The 19,160-nt window shown below is 29.5% G+C and overlaps 1 protein-coding gene across 1 annotated transcript in view; it reads left to right on the top strand.

Annotated features, from left to right (window-relative positions):
- Positions 1 to 19,160, top strand: part of LOC148300455 (monocarboxylate transporter 8-like) — a 169,827-nt gene that overhangs the window by 32,841 nt on the left and 117,826 nt on the right. The window contains exon 2 of the mRNA XM_088274743.1: positions 6,669 to 6,840. Coding sequence (XP_088130869.1) covers positions 6,669 to 6,840 — 172 coding nt within the window. The remainder of the gene's footprint in view (positions 1 to 6,668; positions 6,841 to 19,160) is intronic.

The raw sequence follows: 19,160 nt of genomic DNA, 5'->3' as shown, positions 1-19,160 counted from the left end.
ACGGATTATTTCTTTAATAAGCAAACCGCGTTTTTGGTTAGTAATCCCTTAATCAAGTTTTTATACTAGATACACATGTATTTGTGCGTGTGACCTATCTGTACTTGTATGTTTATGCAAACAGTATGGTATTAGCACTTTCCAACTGTTTTAGTTGTCAGGAGCGCTTCAAATCCGTTTTATAATCGGGTTATTGATGGGGAAAAGATGATGGATGTAAACAATGTTGTTATTTTTTCTTCATTAATTTATGTATTTATAATTATTTTTTAAATGTGCTATGTAATCACGTTTTAAGCTTTACGTAAACGTTTTTTACCTACGATTTGATCCAAAGAAATTGCGTTAAAAATCCAATCGTAACTGTAAAATACGAGTATAAATTCTATATGAGTAATTAAACTTATGTTTCGTTATGTTGTGTACTCGGGTTTCGATCCTGCATTTGCCAACATGTTGAATTATTCTATTTGTTTATTTTATTTTTTGTTCATAGTGTAATTCATCATATACATAAAAACATATTAAAATAATGTACCCTTACTGAAATTGACAGTGATGAGGGCACATTTTACGATATTTATTTTTATAATTATAATAAAATAAAATTGTTTATACAATCAGATACAATGCACTTAATTATTCAATCTTTTTCATATCTACCCACTTCTATTATCTTTTTACGCATAGCTCTTTAATATTTAGTTTCGATTTTAAGTGACTTTATGGATACTAAAAGCAGGTGTGTACAAATTTATTGCATTAAAATCAAAAAAATTTTGACTAAAAGGGGTATTTATTAGATTTTGTTTGATGTGTGTCATACATAAAGTATGTTAAATGTGATTTGTGTGCTTTGCTGGGAGAGAAATAAAATTTAAAATAAACATGGGAAAAATAAATAATAATAAAAATCTCAAGAATTTTGTGTATTTTTTTTACGAATAAATATTTGAAAAAGGTAAACAGAGTGATAGGTTCACCTGTAGTGATAAAGTATTACTTTCATAACTTACATTAAGAGGTATTAAATTACTTGACATATTTTTCTATTTTTTACAGCACTTAAATAAATGGATATTCTTCACCATCGTATTTATGTAAATTGTGAATATAACAATTTTCCATTGAAACAAAGATGTTCCATTTCGTAGTATGAAAGGCTTTCCGTCTTATGCTTTGTCTGCATTCATAATAATTCTCTATTTATTTCTTTTCCGCTTGGGAAAATAACATTCCGTGGAGCTGTACATTAGGGAGGATCTTTCTTCTCAGTTTGTTTTTTTAATATTTTGTGAGGAAAATGACTATCGATTTTTATGTTACATTTTTCTTACTTGTGCGCACAGACAAATGAGAAACAATACACTGGAGATTTTCAATATCTCATACATTTATCAATCATACGAGTATATGATACATTTTCCACTTTCTTTGTGTAATGGTTATCGCATTTTGATACGATGCTGGGGATCCCGAGTTTGATTCCCAGGGGTTTCAAAATATATTTTTTTATAATTTTACCGTATATCGCTCACTCCTTTCAAGAACGTCATAAATCAAAAATCGTCAATTTTCAGTTGTGCGTGTTTTCGGATTGTCCAGAAAATGTACTATATCCCAGCAAAAAAGGCATATTTTTAACTTAATATTTACCCGCTACAGGGCAGAAAATGTTACTTTTGCATTTTGAAGAAAAGGTATTGTTTAATTATTTTTTAAATATGCTAAATATTTTTCAAATGGAAAAAAAACCTTCAGGTTTTACCTAAAAAGATCTGTTGCACAGTAAAAAGTTCAAGAAGTGGCTTGATATTTATTTTTAATACATTGTGTTGTTTTTTAACTTTAAAAACGTTCTCCTGAAAAATCAAGTTTTTTGATTTATGACGTTCTTGAAAGGAGTGGGCGATATATGTAATTTAACCCTGGACTGGTACTTAAAGAGAGAGGTTGAATACCTTTCCATTATGTATTTAACGGCCAAAATAGCTTAAATTCTATAAAATGCAATGCCTTTTGCAATATTGGGTACAAGTTAAGGCAAGAAAAGAAAAAATGTACATTTTTTTTTTGATAGTTTATTTCATTAATTTTTCATAATATCAAAAAAATATTCACTTTTTTTCAATATTTTTCAATGAAACCGTGAAGTAGAAAACGAATTGTTATTTTCATGTGACATTATTGTAAAATAACAACATTATAAGTAATTTATAATATGTTAATGTAAAATAAATTACATTTCAGGATACATAATACTACATACGTAAATACGTGGCATCTTCGTTAATAGCCAAAAATATTTTATTTTACTTATTATTTTTTTTTAATTATGGTATACATATACATTGGTGGGCTTATTGACTGTTCCAGTACTTTTACAAAAAAAATCCTAATTATGAAATAAACAATATAGCACCAATGTTACTAAAATATGCTAAACATACATATGTTTATCCTTAAGAATATAAATGTTTTTATATTAGGGAGAAAATTAATTTTAAAACGGTAAAATTAACGTTTTAAAATAAAAATATTAATTTATTTGTTAGTTTTTATTTTATTTGAGGCAAACTGAAATATAATTTGAATCGGCACAGGGTAAATGGCAAAAATCCTTTATTGATGAATCCAGTTTTGCTTTATTTAAGAAATATTTAAATATATCTTCAGTCGGAATTGAATGTTTTTTTAAAACGTGTTTATTTACAGTTCCAAATTACATCTTTTCACGTACGCTCTTTTTGCTGGGATCATAATATCCACATAAAAGTTTGACATAAGCCGTTCCACCCTACTGTGCATTCCTTGGTGCAGTCCCCAATAAATGCAGTATCATCCGGCATCTTGCATGCCAGGAAACCGAGGGGTTAACTTGCACTGTAGATATAACTCAACAATAAACGTACTTGTGTTTCACTGAAGCGAAATGTGGTTTGAACTTATGTTTTATGTATAATTATTCATAAGTTGGAAAATTCGTGAAATTTAAAATACATATTTTACTATTATCCTGAAAGTTTGTACGAAAATATATAAAAAAAAAAGTTAAATAATATAAGGTAATACAGTTATATATATATATATATATATATATATATATATATATATATATATATATATATATATATATATATATATATATATATATATATATATATATATATATATATTTATATTTATATATGTATATATATATATATATATATATATATATATATATATATATATATATATATATATATATATATATATATATATATATATATATATATATATATATATATATATATATATATATATATATATATATATATATATATATATATATATATATATATATATATATATATATATATATATATATATATATATGTATATATATATTGTATACATATATATATATATATATATATATATATATAATATATATATATATATATAATATAAACGTTTTCTACAAATTACCTTGAATTCATTTATATTTAAAAAAAATCATATTTTAATGTTTTGACTGGTAGTTAATAGTTAATAATATAGCCATCATATTAAACATGTCTCAATTCGCAAAAATCTCAGCTGTATTCCAAGAATCCAAAAACAATCGACCTTAAATTCATCATCACTAATATTTCTGATACGAGTATATTTATCCATTTATATGAATACGTTTTTGAATTATTTGTGAATGAGTCACTATCTGCGGTTAAAACCGAGATGGTTTAATGGTCGACATCACTATAAACAGATAATTTGTATGTGTATTAATCAATACTTATGAGCATGATTTTTATTTATTATTTTATCAATATACGAGTACAAGTGTAGCTTTTGTTGCGCCGCCCTGATGTTGAAATTTCAATAGCTTCGATTTTTTCAAAAAATCATGTCTTATTTATTTAAACGTGTATTTTTGGGTTTTACATTTTTGTCCATATTTTTCATTTTTCATCATATTTACATTCAAAACCCTCCTTCCGCTGTGCGTACTATAGCAATTTGTAATGTCTCAGTTCACTGCCGAGTTCACTAGTTACGTTGAGGTGGTTTTATTTCCGAGTAAAGTTTAATACGTAAACTAAAGCAAGACAAAAAGCTTTCAGAATTTCTGAACTTTCGTGAAATAGGTGCAATTTATGTGAAGCCTTATTATTTATTAAAAGAAAAGACTGTAGCTTTGGAAACTAAGTAACTTAAATGTTTGACGAGCTTACGAATCTTCGAATATCTTTGAACAAGTAAAATAATCAGTTTGGAAAATATATTTTTTACATATTTAAAATATTCATACGTATACCGTAGAACGGGGCTACTTGAACTTTGATGTGTTACTTAAGCTCAGTACAAAAAAAAATAAATATGTATTTGGTCTACAATAATGAACGTATTGATATGATTCATTGTTTCCCTAACAGGTGACACTTATCGTTACGATACTTCGATCGATACCACGTACAAAATATTTTTTTTGTACTGGGCTCAAGTAACACATCAAAGTTCAAGTAGCCCCGTTCTACAGTACACAAAAAATAAGTAAATTTTATATACTATTACAAATATAATTTTAGGTTATAAGTTCAGGGTTATCGAATTCAGAGTGTAGTGATGTGGATTGCTTTTTTTTAAATTAGCAATGTATAAATGAAATCACTGTACAACTAGATTTAACAATAACAATATATGTTTACAAAATTCTGAGTGTGTCCAAATGCTTGTTCACAAATCTGGATTATCTCCAAGTATAGGAGTTATTTTTCATTTTATTTTTTTGATATCTCATCAAAGATGAAGAATAATATGGAAGTCTGGGCATTTACCGGGCTGACGACCAGCCTATGACGGTAAAAAAAATACAGTGAATTTCAATATTTACACATCAAATATTTATTTACTTATTTTACGGTCGTATTCAATTTTTAACAAATTATACAAACATAGTTTAAAATATACAGTAAGAAAATGTTAAATATGGTGTTTTACAAGCTTAATATATTTTCATATAAAAATTTATGGAAAAAATAGTGATAGATATTTTGATATATAGATAAATAGATTTTTTGGCAATGGTGTAAAATTATAATGTCTAAATTAGTTACTTGATTTTGTGATAAATTCATTTCCAATATGATAAAAATGTGACTGCAAGATTGAGAACTAAAAAGAATTGTTATTTGCGCTAAATTGTTTAACTTTGTTACGGATGTATATTCAACTGAGCATATTGAAACGCGTACGTGTTTCAATTTTATATTGGAAAAGAGAAATATCACCCCAGTGTTTCGTGAAAAAAGTTCTCATTTTCCGCGAGTAAAGTCACGTTGTGCTCTTATTTCAAACAACTTGATTCGCACAGGGCACAGCCCGGAGCTGATTTCACTTCTACTGACTCAAACAGGGTTCAAAGAAAGCGTAAACGCGACCATTTTAACTAAGAACTCGAAGCTTTGTGCTTCAAGATTTTTCTCCCACAAACCACCCCTAAACATATCTGTTTAATCGTGGCCTAACAATAGAAGAAAAGAGCGATAAAGTTGATGTAGATATTTCAGTAAAGTAAGCTTTCAACTATTTACTTTTCTGTATAGAAGCAAACCAATGGAAGAAATATCGGTATCGCAATCGAATAATCTCAAATGAATTCACTCGTATTTTTCCAGCTCGCTTCGACTTTTAAGTTCTATACAATTGTCAAACGTATTATTACTTGTGTTTACGAATCTTTTCTGAAAACACATAGACCACACGTGGTAAGTTTTCATCATATATTTGGTAAACTTCCAAGACAATCACTATCAAAATGCAGTTTATCAAAATTCCGGCGGAAAATATCGTTAAATAAATATGTTTGTCTCCGAAAACCGCACAGCTTCCACAATGATTTATCGGGTTGTAGATTGAAACGCGAGCTTTTTCAAATGGAACATGGAAATCCTTTTAGTTTGGATATCCATTCAATTTGATATATTATGGATTGAGCAAAGATAGATTTTAGGATAAATTCATTTTTAATACTAGAACCTTCGTTTGCCGTACATTCATGTGTAAGATAACATAATATCCAAGCAAGCATTTTTTCATACCCGGACATATAAAAATACTTTTTCAGGATAGTAAACTAATCCTGTTTCACTATTAGTTATAATCACGCATCATTGTCGGGTTCAAACAATCACTTTATTTATTCTTTACAAGGTTGACGATTTGATTACCCAAGTTGTTAAAACATTTACAATGAAAATACATTGTGACGAAAAATTGTTAATTTGGCCAATACCTTCATATATACAAACTAAAAAATGCCTGAGAAAATTATTCTCAATTTTGGTTTTTGTATTCACTTAAGCTTTATACTATTAACAGTTTTTTCACACTTAATGCTTTTACAATGCATTTATTTTTTATTCAATATTTGTATCCACTAATAGAGAATAAAATGTCCTAAAAGTAAGCTACCTGCCTTAAGGGATTTAAATTACTGTCTTTACATGAAGTTTTATTTATTTTAGCCTTAATCTCAAAACAAATAATACTTTTTAAAATATATCTTAACTAACGTACGGAGATAACTCGTCAAATAAAAAGCAGAAACAGCCAGTCATTCTGCAGGGCCTACTTTGAGAATTGATGAAAACTATAATAGTTTTTCTTTATTCGTTTTGTTCCAGAAGTTCCACCCAGGGCTGAAGTGCTCCCTCCTGAGGAAGAATCAGTTTGGGGCACGGCCGGAATATGCGAAAGGGAATTGAGGGCCCTGCACCGAAGTGTCCCAGCGCTGCGCAGGAGAGATCTGGACACCTTGGCAATCAGGCAACACTTCTACCCCGAGGGCGGCTGGGGGTAAGTCTGAAGGATACCTGAAGGGCGAACGGAAAGTTTCCGAATAATTTCGCGAGAGAGAGAGTTATAGAGTAAGGGAGTAATAGAGAGTGTCCTGTTTACATAGGATAACCGCTTTCGTTTGCCACCACTCTGACACCACAAATTTGTCACTTGATAACACTAAATTGAGATAATTCATTGTGTGGGACTCTAATTACTTTGAAAACTTTTACAACTTTAATTAAAGATCCAAGTACTGCCAAGAACAAACTTCAAGTTGAATTTATATTTTTAGGATTAAATTCTTCACAATAGCCTCTCCAATTAAACTTTAAAAAATTTCGAATCAACGAAATAATAGATATTTTTTAAAAGTCAAGAATTTTACAAAACAAAAATATACCAAAACCCGTGACGCTCTTATTTCATACAAAGTCTAACAGACAGTTTTCTTATTATTTTTTAATGTTTTATTGAGAATACCGAATTTTACAGTTATTTTCAAAGATTTCAACATAAAATACTCCACATATAATAAGTCATAGGCTAAGGCCATTGGGTGATTACTTTATTCACGTGTAACATTCACTACTCTACCCATAATTGACAACCACGCAATTGTTTTTTTTGAAACTCATATAATTCACACGTCGCTTTATGTGTGATATGTAAATAGGCTAACTTCCATATTCTTCTTCATCTATGTTGAGATATTCAAATGTAAAATTAAGAGTTAAATATAAATTACATATGCAAAACAGGGTTGTAAATAACAATTTAGTTGATTTAAATAATCCATTTATGGTTGAAATAATGTTAAAAATTATAATCGAGCGATTTTAACATAGTTTGTGAGAACATAGTATAATCCTTGAATTCATAACCGTACATATTTCATTTAATCAGCTAAAATATCCAATATTTGTGAACCATTTCTTCCTTTAATTTATTTTGGGTATTTCGGGGAAAAAAGGATGCTGTTTTTGTGAGCTTTATCGAGATTTTATTTATCTATCCTACTACCGTAAAAATATTTCGAAGGATAAACATTCAGTAGGAATATTTCCATTATTTTTATTTTATGTGAAAACTTATAAACTCCTTGGAAGTTCTGTTGATATCGTTAAGTATTAACTATCGGTGAATCATGAAAGCTGTCAGATCAAATTACTTACCGTCATCCTTATGCCCATCATATAATTCATTCCCCTCATCAAAACTTACCGATCCATTCCTTCTTCTTATATCTAACCCTCACAAAAATAGTACATTTATTTTAAAAATAATCTCGACTAATTTTTTTATTTGTAAAATACGCTGATAAATTTATTTTTATAATGTTTTGCGTAACATATGATGGTCTGAAAAAGATCACAAAAGATTACACAAGGGACTTGATTTTTCTTATTTTTAATGAGAAAAACCACTTTTATGATTTTTTGAATGCAGAATGGATACAAAAATGAGGAAAAATACAACGGAATTGAGTACAAATCTTTCTCTTATTAATTAGGTGCAAATATTTATTAAACATATCATTTTATTTATTAAAATTATAAGCAGGACAATAATAGTCAATTCTAGCAGTCTTTAAACAAACTGTTGTTGGGTAAGGAGTAAATGTACATAAACTAAAAAAACTAACTAACCATCACGCCGCTTCTCCGCAGGGGTAGGCAGAGAGAATAGAGCGCCACACCACTCTGTCCTTGCAAACATTCTTCGCCTCTTCCACGTTCATGCATCTCCTCATACATACCCGCCGATTGTTACGACTCCTAACCTGACCACTTTCAAGTATTTGGCATACCTGATCGTGCCATGTTTTTCTCGGTCTTCCTCTGCTTCTTTTCCCACTACCTTTTATCATTTTACCGTTCTTTCCTCACTCATTCGTTCTACATGTCCAAACCATCTCAACACACCTTTCTTAATTTTATCGATAATGCGTATCTCAGCTTTGCATTCCTTCCTTATTTCACTATTCGCACATCTATCATACATCGTCCACATTCTTCTGAGAGATCGCATTTTGACTGCATTCAGTCTACTTTCATCCTTTTTAAATGTACATACTATACCAAAATGACTTGTTCAAAAAAGGGTTAGACTGTGATGATGATTATTTTAAATAATAAAATAGCAAAAAGTTGCTCCAATTCCAGATCGCAGACTATAAAGAAAGAGATCACCCTTGCCTTTTTCTACACCCACTCACCCCTGACCACTCAAAAGTATTCTAACAATCTTGAATAAGTTAGCAGGTCTTCAAAAATGTGAGATTTAGTGAGAGTCCTGTGGGATTATGAAAGCCTACCTGTTTTACGTGACTTGCATATTGTCGCTTAATAATACAGTCGAAATTGGTGAGGTTAATTTGATCTTTAAAATCATCGTTTTCAAACAAAGACAATGAAAATATTAAAAAATACAACCATTTTTAAGGACTTTAAAAAAAAATACTTATTCATATTTCTACACATTATCAGAAACCAAGTTATGAACATTTTAATAAAATACGTGATTCATGCCGTACTTTTTTATAAAAAAATAATATTCGTGTTACGTCATGTTATTACAACTTCTACAGATACATTGAAAAACATTCTTTAAATGCAATAATGAGAATATTTTTACGTGTTTTTTAAGGCAAAAAAAAGTTCCTTTATTAAAAGTTACTCATCCTTACCACAAAACTCAAAAGTAAAATCATATATATATATATATATATATATATATATTTATATATATATATATATATATATATATATATATATATATATTATATATATATATATATATATATATATATATATATATATATATATATATATATATATATATATATATATATATATATATATATATATATATATTTATATATATATATATATATATATATATATATATATATATATATATATATATATATATATATATATATATATATATATATATATATATATACATATATATATATATATATATATATATATATATATATATATAATATATATATATATATATATATATATATTATATATATATATATATATATATATATATATATATATATATATATATATATATATATATATATATATATATATATATATATATATATATATATATATATATATATATATATATATATATATATATAAATATATATATATATATATATATATTATTCTCCGTAGCCTAATGGTCAGCTACCGTACTGGAGGTCCCGGGTTTGATTCCTAGGGAAGGGGGACGTAATTTTTCACTCTAACATTTATTAAATATTACCGTTAACTGGTACCTGAAGTGCAGTGCTGATACCTTTCCATCGTGTGTTAACGATCAAGATAACGCTGTTTTTATGTGATGCAGTGCCCTATGCACCATTGGGTGCAGATTAATTAAACAATGCAATGTTTTACTTTTTATAATTATGGTAATAACTGTTTTTTATAATTCTTTGAGCACACAGAATGTTACTACGTATCTCCGTATGGTATAACAATATTTAATTTTATTTTTACATATTTTATAACACTCATGAATATTTTATAAAGTCATTTTCTCATCCATAAATATATTTTATCATATTTTTTTAAGGTTTGTTTACAAAATTTCTGAATTTGCAATGTTTCGAAAGCGGTTTGATTGAATTGGAAATATAACTCGATTAATCCGTTATTGGTTCAGAACAAATACGATTATTTCGAGTGCTTTCGGCCGAGCGTTTCAATTGGTCGACTCTTTTAATAAGTAGCATTTTTTAATCCTTTTCCAACCGTAAAGTTTGGTAGCTCTTTGAGCCTTTTGAGTACTCGGCACATATCGTTAAAAGCAATTAGAATAATTCAGTAGGGATATGCGAAAGAAGATTAAACTCCCTAACAAACAAACGGCAGCGTTGGAAAACTCACCACTAATGCACACCCCGAGGACCCACGGCCGCGACCCTTCCATATCGAATTAATATTTTATCATTCTCGACATTTTATCCTAAATCTACATGTTTTAAAATTTTGGGAAATTCAAATTTTCACCGGGCAGTGTTTAAACTATACCAACTTAATATCTCATGTAACATACATACTCCCGAACTTAACCTATCCTAATTATCATCCATTGTTTATACTGTGTAACACCACTTTTATAAACACTTATTCGTGACTACTGGTTTCAGAAAATCATCGTAAGGACATTAAAATAAAAAAAATACGAATTGATATTTAATCATAACTCGATAACTCAAAATCTAAAATTGATTTATTACAAAAAAGTGGTGTTTATGAAATCTCGTGTGGAGATTGTGATAGAAAATATATTGGCCAAACTGCGAGAAATTTTAAGATTAGAATTAAAGAACATCATAGCGGTCTTGTTAGTAATTATTTTTCGGAATTTGCAAATCATATAATAGATACTAATCACTCATTTCACTCTCATAAATTATAATTATTACACCTTGTTCCATATAAAGGCCAAATTATGAATTATCTTGTAAATTTAGAAATACAAAAAAACCTGTATTCTAATAATAATTTATTAAATAATATATTGTTTCAAAATTCTTCGCCATTGCTTTCCATTTTTCCTTTGTTTTCAAACTCCGTTCCTTGACTAACCCCTTCCCCTTTCCTTATTTATTGAACAAATTTATATTTTATATTTTAGTTTTTATACAGACCTGAATGATGGAATTTTAACTTCTGTAAACATGTAGTCTATAATATAACTCAAGTGGTAAAAAACGAAGTGTTTTCTTTAATCATTGTAACATGTCTTACCACAAAGTTAATGCCGAAACAATAAATAAAATAAATAGAATTGATATTTCGTTCCAAATATTTTTTTTAAAGAAAGAAGACAAATGAATCACAATGGATGATAAGGAGAGTGTTTTATAATCATACCACAACTTATCACAGCTTTTTATATACAAAATGTATTTACTCTACTTTACTCATTTTACTTTTTTTTGTGCGAATTTCACCTTCATAGTTTTTCTTATCTGATCAATGTAAGCGAAAAATAATTTTAAATGTTTGAATTTTTGTTTTATACAAATTAAAATAAATTTTTCTTTTCTTCTTGTTTTAACCCTTATCCGCACCCAATGGTGCATAGGTCACTGCATATTATTGACACAGTGTTATCTTGATCGTTACTAACATGAAGGCAAGGAAACCATTGTAGGGTAATATTTAGGGAAATATGTAGGGAAATAGACGATTTACAAAATTACATTTGTATGTGAGGTCCCCATCCTGGATTATAATCGCATGTCAGTTAAATACGTACATTATCAGGTTCGGCTAATTTAGTTACGAACAATTAAAACGAATGTTTATACCAATAAACTCTCGTGTCAAATACATACTGTTCAAAAAGGCCCCGTGTATTATATTTAATTATCAAAAACGCTCGGCGAATATCACTTTCACACCGTCGATTAATTAATTATTTAATTGCTTTGAGTATCCGTTTCGAAATACAATTTTCAAATGTCCGGATATCAAACATTTTTCGCTATTATGAAATACGCAAAAATAATTGAGAAAGATTGGTAAATTTTACATTAAAATATATATTTTGTTACTTAACAACATTTTAAATTTGTCCAAATCAAGTATTTGGACAAATTCAAAATTCATAAATCTGGATTTTCTCCAATTATAGGAGTTATTTACCATTTTATTTTTTTGACATCCCGACATAAATAAAGAAGGATATGGAAATCTGAGCATTCACAGGGCTTACAACTGTCATAGGCTGATTTAAGTGATCACTTTATACGCGTGTAACATTCACCAATTCTATCCATGATTGACAACCACACTACTCAAAATCTTGGAAATTCTATATATGTGATCCAATTTGAATCATTGTACAAGAATCTGTAGCATTTTTTAGAAGTTTTTAATCAACTATGGGTGTTAAATAAACAAAAAATCAAAAATGGTGATTTCAAGCACACGCGGGCTGAATGCAACGGAAACGCTCGGGTTTTGTAGAATTTCGCAAAAAACATCATTCGTTAGAGTGAAAATTAGGAATGTGCGGTGAATAATGTACATTTAGCACGTACGGAAACCATTTAGTGCTATCTCTGAGCGTTCCCACAAATATACGTGGCATTTTCCATTACGGAGGCAAACGTATGTAATGTCGTAATTTCAACCCTTAAAATTAAGCTTGCTATACCTAAAACCACTGGACGACATTTTGCGGTAATTTTTAACCCTTCCGCTAAACTGTCCTTCGGGTATAATGGCTGAAATGAGATTAACGCGCTGATAGGAAATCAATTAACAATAACGAATCGGACTGTGGTCTCGGTGTAGTGATAAAGACATCGGATCTAAGTTCTAAGTTTTGATTCCGTTCTTAACCATATAATAATAAAATAATAAAACCCTTATCCGCACCTGAATGGTGCATAGGGCACTGCGTCAAATAAACGTGGTGTTATCTTGATCGTTTACACATGAAGGAAAGGTGATCAGCCCTCCGCTTCAGGTACCAGTCCAGGGTAATATTGAATAAATATGACAGTGAAAAAAATCAATAATATTTATTTTACCCCCCTCGGGAATCGAACCCGGGACCTCCAGAACGGTAGCCGAGCATGCTGACCATTACACTACGGAGGCGGACAAACCATAGCCAAGTTCTTAACCATAGCCAACCATAATTATTTTCGAGCATTGCTTCTTCTTTTTATCCCTTTTCCACATTCAAAGAAAACAGCTAGAGGCGCATTGCAGGACACACACAGGGTGAGGACCTATCTGACATCGGATCTGTGTTATTTCATAAGAAACTCTCACGAAATGTGGCTTTCATACATGATAAAAATACTGAAGGAAATTGCTTTCATAAACCAAGCTAGGTCATAAAATGCCGAACCATCTTCTACTGGAATGGAAGGCCATTTGACGACAGTCAACTGTCCAGCTTCTCCTGAGGAGTTTTACGTGGTTTTCTACCAGCAATGATCAAATGGTGAGAAGTTCCTGATTTGCCTACACTTAGTTATCCCTTCTATACCCAACACAGATTAGAATAAAACATGTTTTTAGCTAGAAGAAACAAAAATCCACTTATTGATCTATAAATCTTGTACATAATAAGTATGGTAAATGATAAATGTAACTCCCATTATTCGTACCCAATGATACATAGAGCGCTGTATCGTATACAAGTGGTGATCGTTAAATACATTAAACAAATGTGATCAGCTTTGCGCTTCATGTACCAGTCCAAGACAGTATTAAATAAAAACACAGCAAAATACACTTAAATTTATTTTGAGGCCCCTGAAAATCGAACATAGGACCTACCACTGTAGCCGAACGCGCTGACCACTACACTACGAAGGCAAGCATACTTAATACCATTCAAACAGCTTTACAAATTTATCTAAAAAAACCTATGTTTATTTTTAATTGGAAATTTAAAATAAATAATATTCATCTCTATTTTAGTAAATTTTTTCACTGTAATGTTTATTCGATATTACCATGGACTGGTACCTGAAGCGGAGGGCTGATCACCTTTCCTTCATAAGTAAAACGATCATGATAACACTGCGTTTATAAGACACAGTGCCCTATGCACCATTGGGGTACGGATAAGGGTTTTATTATTATTTTAGTATACCAAAGGAAAAATTTGATTTGTAAAATAATATATTTTTCATGAAAAAAATCTTTTATAATAATCTAAAATTGTCAAAAAAAAATGCTCCAAATAAAGTCGTTTATCTTAAACAAGGGGTTCTTTTTTTGGTAATTTGTTATACTGTCGTGAGTTATGTGAATACAAGATCATTTACACGCCGAAAAACACGAAGCTAATGGGACCGATAGTAAATTATAAACAAAGAAATCTGAAAATATACGATTTTCATTTACGCTCTACAACAGCCCTAGGAAAATTACGGCCGCCACATATTTTATAAAATTTATCTCTCGGGCTGAAAGGAAAGATTTTTGGAGACCCATCCTGAACCCACGCTGCCCAATAATAAACTGATAATATATGTAGTATGTAGTATTTTAATATTCTTAATATTTAAATCATTTACTTTGTGGTTATTCAATTTTACTTTTTTCCAATAATGTTAGTAATATTGGTATCCACCCTCTAAACGAGATTTTTTTGGGTACTGGTTTCGAGACGTACCTGTCTCTTTGTCAGGACAAACACTACAACAGCATGCAAACAATACTACACATACTATAATTAATATTTTGTTTTTTTTTTTGTTGTCGAAAAATTGCAAGTTTTTCCCATATGAAGCGTAAACTTTCCAACGACAAAAGTTAAGAAAAAATTGTGAAGACGGAAGATAAAATTTAGACAAGAAATGATTTTGGGATAGAAATGATCTGCGCTTAGTAAATTAAAATATCACACTTTCGTCATCATTGACTACAGGTTTCGGAATAATCATTCCATCATCAGGTCAATGTAGATTGAAAATAAATCGTTACTATCTGACATTTGTCTTCTCTTCAAACCCTTATCCGTAGCCCGATGGTGCGTATGGCACTGCATCATATAAACGGAATATTATCTTGATCGTCAACACATGAAGGAAAAGTGATCAACCCTCCGCTTCAGGGTAATATTGAATATAAGTATAAGTGACATTTATACACTATTAAAATTTTGAAAGACAAATGAATCACAATGGAAATATAATTTTTTTTTTTGGATAAATAATTTTTAATATACTTATGTACAAAAAAATCATGTCTTTTTATTATTATGGCTTTATTTCATTGTCTGCCTATGGCCTTAGATTGCGGAATGAATTATCTCTTAAGTTTATAAATGTGCCTTCATCGATAGCCTTTAAGAAGCGTCTGAAACAATACTATCTTTACATCATTTAATCTCTTCTTTTCAAACTTTCTCTCTCTCTCAACTCTTAACTCCTTCCCTAATTGAACTCCTATTTTTTAAACTTTAACACTTACCATATTTCAAACAAAGTTGAAATGCGATCTCTCAGAAGAATGTGTGACAAAACGATTTATGATAGATGTGCGAATAGTGAAATAAGGAAGGAATGCAAAGCTGAGATATGCATTATCGATAAAATTAAGAAAGGTGTGTTGAGATGGTTTGGACATGTAGAACGAATGAGTGAGGAAAGAACGGTAAAACAAATTTATGAGGCGAATGTTAGCGGGAAAAGAAGCAGAGGAAGACCGAGAAAAACATGACACGATCAGGTATGCCAAATACTTGAAAGTGGTCAGGTTAGGAGTCGTAACAATCGGCGGGTATGTATGAGGAGATGCATGAACGTGGAAGAGGCGAAGAATGTTTGCAAGGACAGAGTGGTGTGGCGCTCTATTCTCTCTGCCTACCCCTGCGGGGAAGCAGCGTGATGGTTAGTTAGTTAGTTAGTCATATTTCAAACAGCTGTATTAGGGATAAACCTTGTAAGCTTTTGTGTTTATGGCTGCTGGAACATACTTACCATGTACTTCATAGCAAAATAGCCAGCCAATGTACATATCACTCAACGACATTTTGAGTGTATCCAAATACTTGTTCACAAATCTGGATTATCTCCAATTATAAGAGTATTTTTCGTATTATTTTTTGACATCTCAGCAAAGATGAGATTCTTTGCAAAGATTGTTTGCAAAGACAAATTGGTGTGGCATTCTATTTTCTCTGCGAAATAGTCAATTCCATTATCAGGTCAAATATAGTCCTGTAGAATTCGACATGAAAATCCAATGATTTTTTAAAGGCGGCAGTCATGAAATACTGTTTTTATAAGTTGTATTACACAAATTGAACGATGAATGATAAGGAGAGTGTTAAATTATCATATTACAAAGTTAACAATGCTTTTAATATATTTTATTTATTGTTTCGGCATTAACTTTGTGGTAAAACATGTTACAATGATTAAAGAAAACACTTATTTTTTACCACTTGAGTTTTATTATAGACTACATGTTTCAGAAGTTAAACTTCCATCATTCAGGTCTGTATAATAACTAAAATTTAAAATTGTTCTATAAATAAGGAGGGGGGAATGTTAGAGGGAGGGGGTTAGTCAAGGAGCGGAGTTTGAAAACAAAGGAAAAATGGAAAGCAAAGGTGAAGAATTTTGAAACAATATATTATTTAATAAATTATTATTAGAATTTTGGTATTTTTGGATTTCTAAATTTTCAAGATAATTCATAATTTGGCCTTTATATGGAACAAGGTGTAATAATTTTAATTTATGAGAGTGAAATGAGTGATGAGTATCTATTATGTGATTTGCAAATTCCGAAAAATAATTACTAACAAGACCGCTATGATGCTTTCAATATATAAAATACAAATGATATTTTTATAAATAAACTATAAAGTTTTATAAATAAGTCATATACTAATACGAGTTTTTTTAAGTGAGAATAAATACTTCTCAATTTCTTCATTCGTAATACGTAACGTAACGACATGAATTATTTATCCAACGGCTTAAAGTATACTCAATCCCCAATAAACTGTAGAGGATTTTTTGGATATTTTATCATATTCCTGTTAATGTTAAGCCTAGCCCGACATTTTGGAATGTCCGGCTATCACCAATTAGTATATGTATGACTTAAAGCAATTAGAATATCAGCCAAATATTATTTGGGTTTTTAAAAACACTTTTCAGATCAATTTTGGTAAATGAACCAAACATGTGCAATCAAACACATACAATATTTAGAATCTACACGAATACAAAAATTTTAAAGGGTCCAAATCCTTATTCACAAATTTATATTTATCCATTTAAGAGTTCTTTTTACATTTGTGTATCCCAGTATGTGAAATAATTCGGGAATGATCTTGAATACCTTTAAAAGAAGAATATCTGCTAATTTAAAAGCATACTCAAATCTACCATAGATGCTGTCGTGAACTCACGCATGAAAGGACGTATGAATTATATGATATTTATGAGTTTCAAAAATTTGAGTGATAAATTTATCAATCATGGGTAGAACAATGAATATCATTCTACCCATGATGAAAAAGATTGAAAATTATATTTTCTGGCGTTTCTCAAGTATGTGATTATAATCCAGGATTCGGATCTTACATACTAATAAAAGAGTTTCCAATCAATAATAAAGGTTCTTTTTATCTCAACAATAGATGTCTCTAGTGAAGTTCTAATAATTCAAGAACAACGTTTCGAAATTGGTGTATATATATATATATATATATATATATATATATATATATATATAGAATGATGAATGTTACGCGGGTATAAAGTGATCACTTAAACCAACCTTCGACGGGTCGTATCCCTGCAACACCTAGACTTTTATATTGTTCTTCATCTTTGTCAAGATGCTAAACATATTTATTCAATTTGAGATATCAATAAAAATCTTGATACATTTATTTAATAAATATTCTTCCCAAATATGTAGCAAACGACTTCTTATATTTCGTTACTATAATATAAAATGTTTTAATCGTATAAAAAAACATTATTTTATATTTGTACCATCTCGTATCAGATATAATGCTTTGAATAATAGAAATACCTGTTATATCAACCAACAAATATTAATGACCACTTATAATAACCAGAATACCTGTGTAATTTGTATTGTAAAACGCGGATGTGTCCCCTCAAAGTGATTCCATTTTTCACGCATTTCACGGTACCGAGGTATGGAATAAAAGCAAATTGCAAAAGCAAACAAACAGGGAATTTGTGCCGTAAAACAAAGCTTACCACAGCCGTTTGTAAAGCACTTTCAACACATAAATGGCGCAACCCTTTCACCGCTAGCACCGGAACTAAGGAAGTTATACGTACGCTGGTAAATTCCTCCATCTATTAATTTGTCCGACATTTCCTACCTGCTCTATTTTAGGTGTCTAAATATATTGATGTAAATACTATGATTATCGTAAAGAAATAATTGCCATTTTTCAAGCTTCCATTCGTTTACAAGTAATTTTATCTCTAACAAACAATACACATTGTAATAATAATAAATAAAGGGTTTAAGAGGATACAGAGATAGTAGCAATAAAAAACAATAAAAATAATATTTTTTAAATATTTAAGAAAAATTATATTAAAATGTTGACTGTAAAAATTATTGTTACCTGAAATATTACTGTGAAATGAGGATCAAACACACACAAATATATATACATATATGTATAAATAAATATATATATATATATATATATAACGTGGTAATATTTTCCTTTTGAAAATTAAGTGTAAATAATATGTAAAGTGGGTGTATAATAATAAAATAAACAATGTGTTGCTTTGTAATTAAAGTTTATTCTTA

The sequence above is a fragment of the Brachycentrus maculatus genome, unplaced genomic scaffold (genome assembly GCF_059751285.1).
Source record: "Brachycentrus maculatus isolate JH-2025_06_01 unplaced genomic scaffold, ASM5975128v1 h1tg000714l, whole genome shotgun sequence".
Taxonomy (NCBI): domain Eukaryota; kingdom Metazoa; phylum Arthropoda; class Insecta; order Trichoptera; family Brachycentridae; genus Brachycentrus; species Brachycentrus maculatus.
The sequence above is the reverse complement of the archived record's forward strand: the minus strand, read 5'-3'. Positions and strand labels throughout refer to the sequence as shown.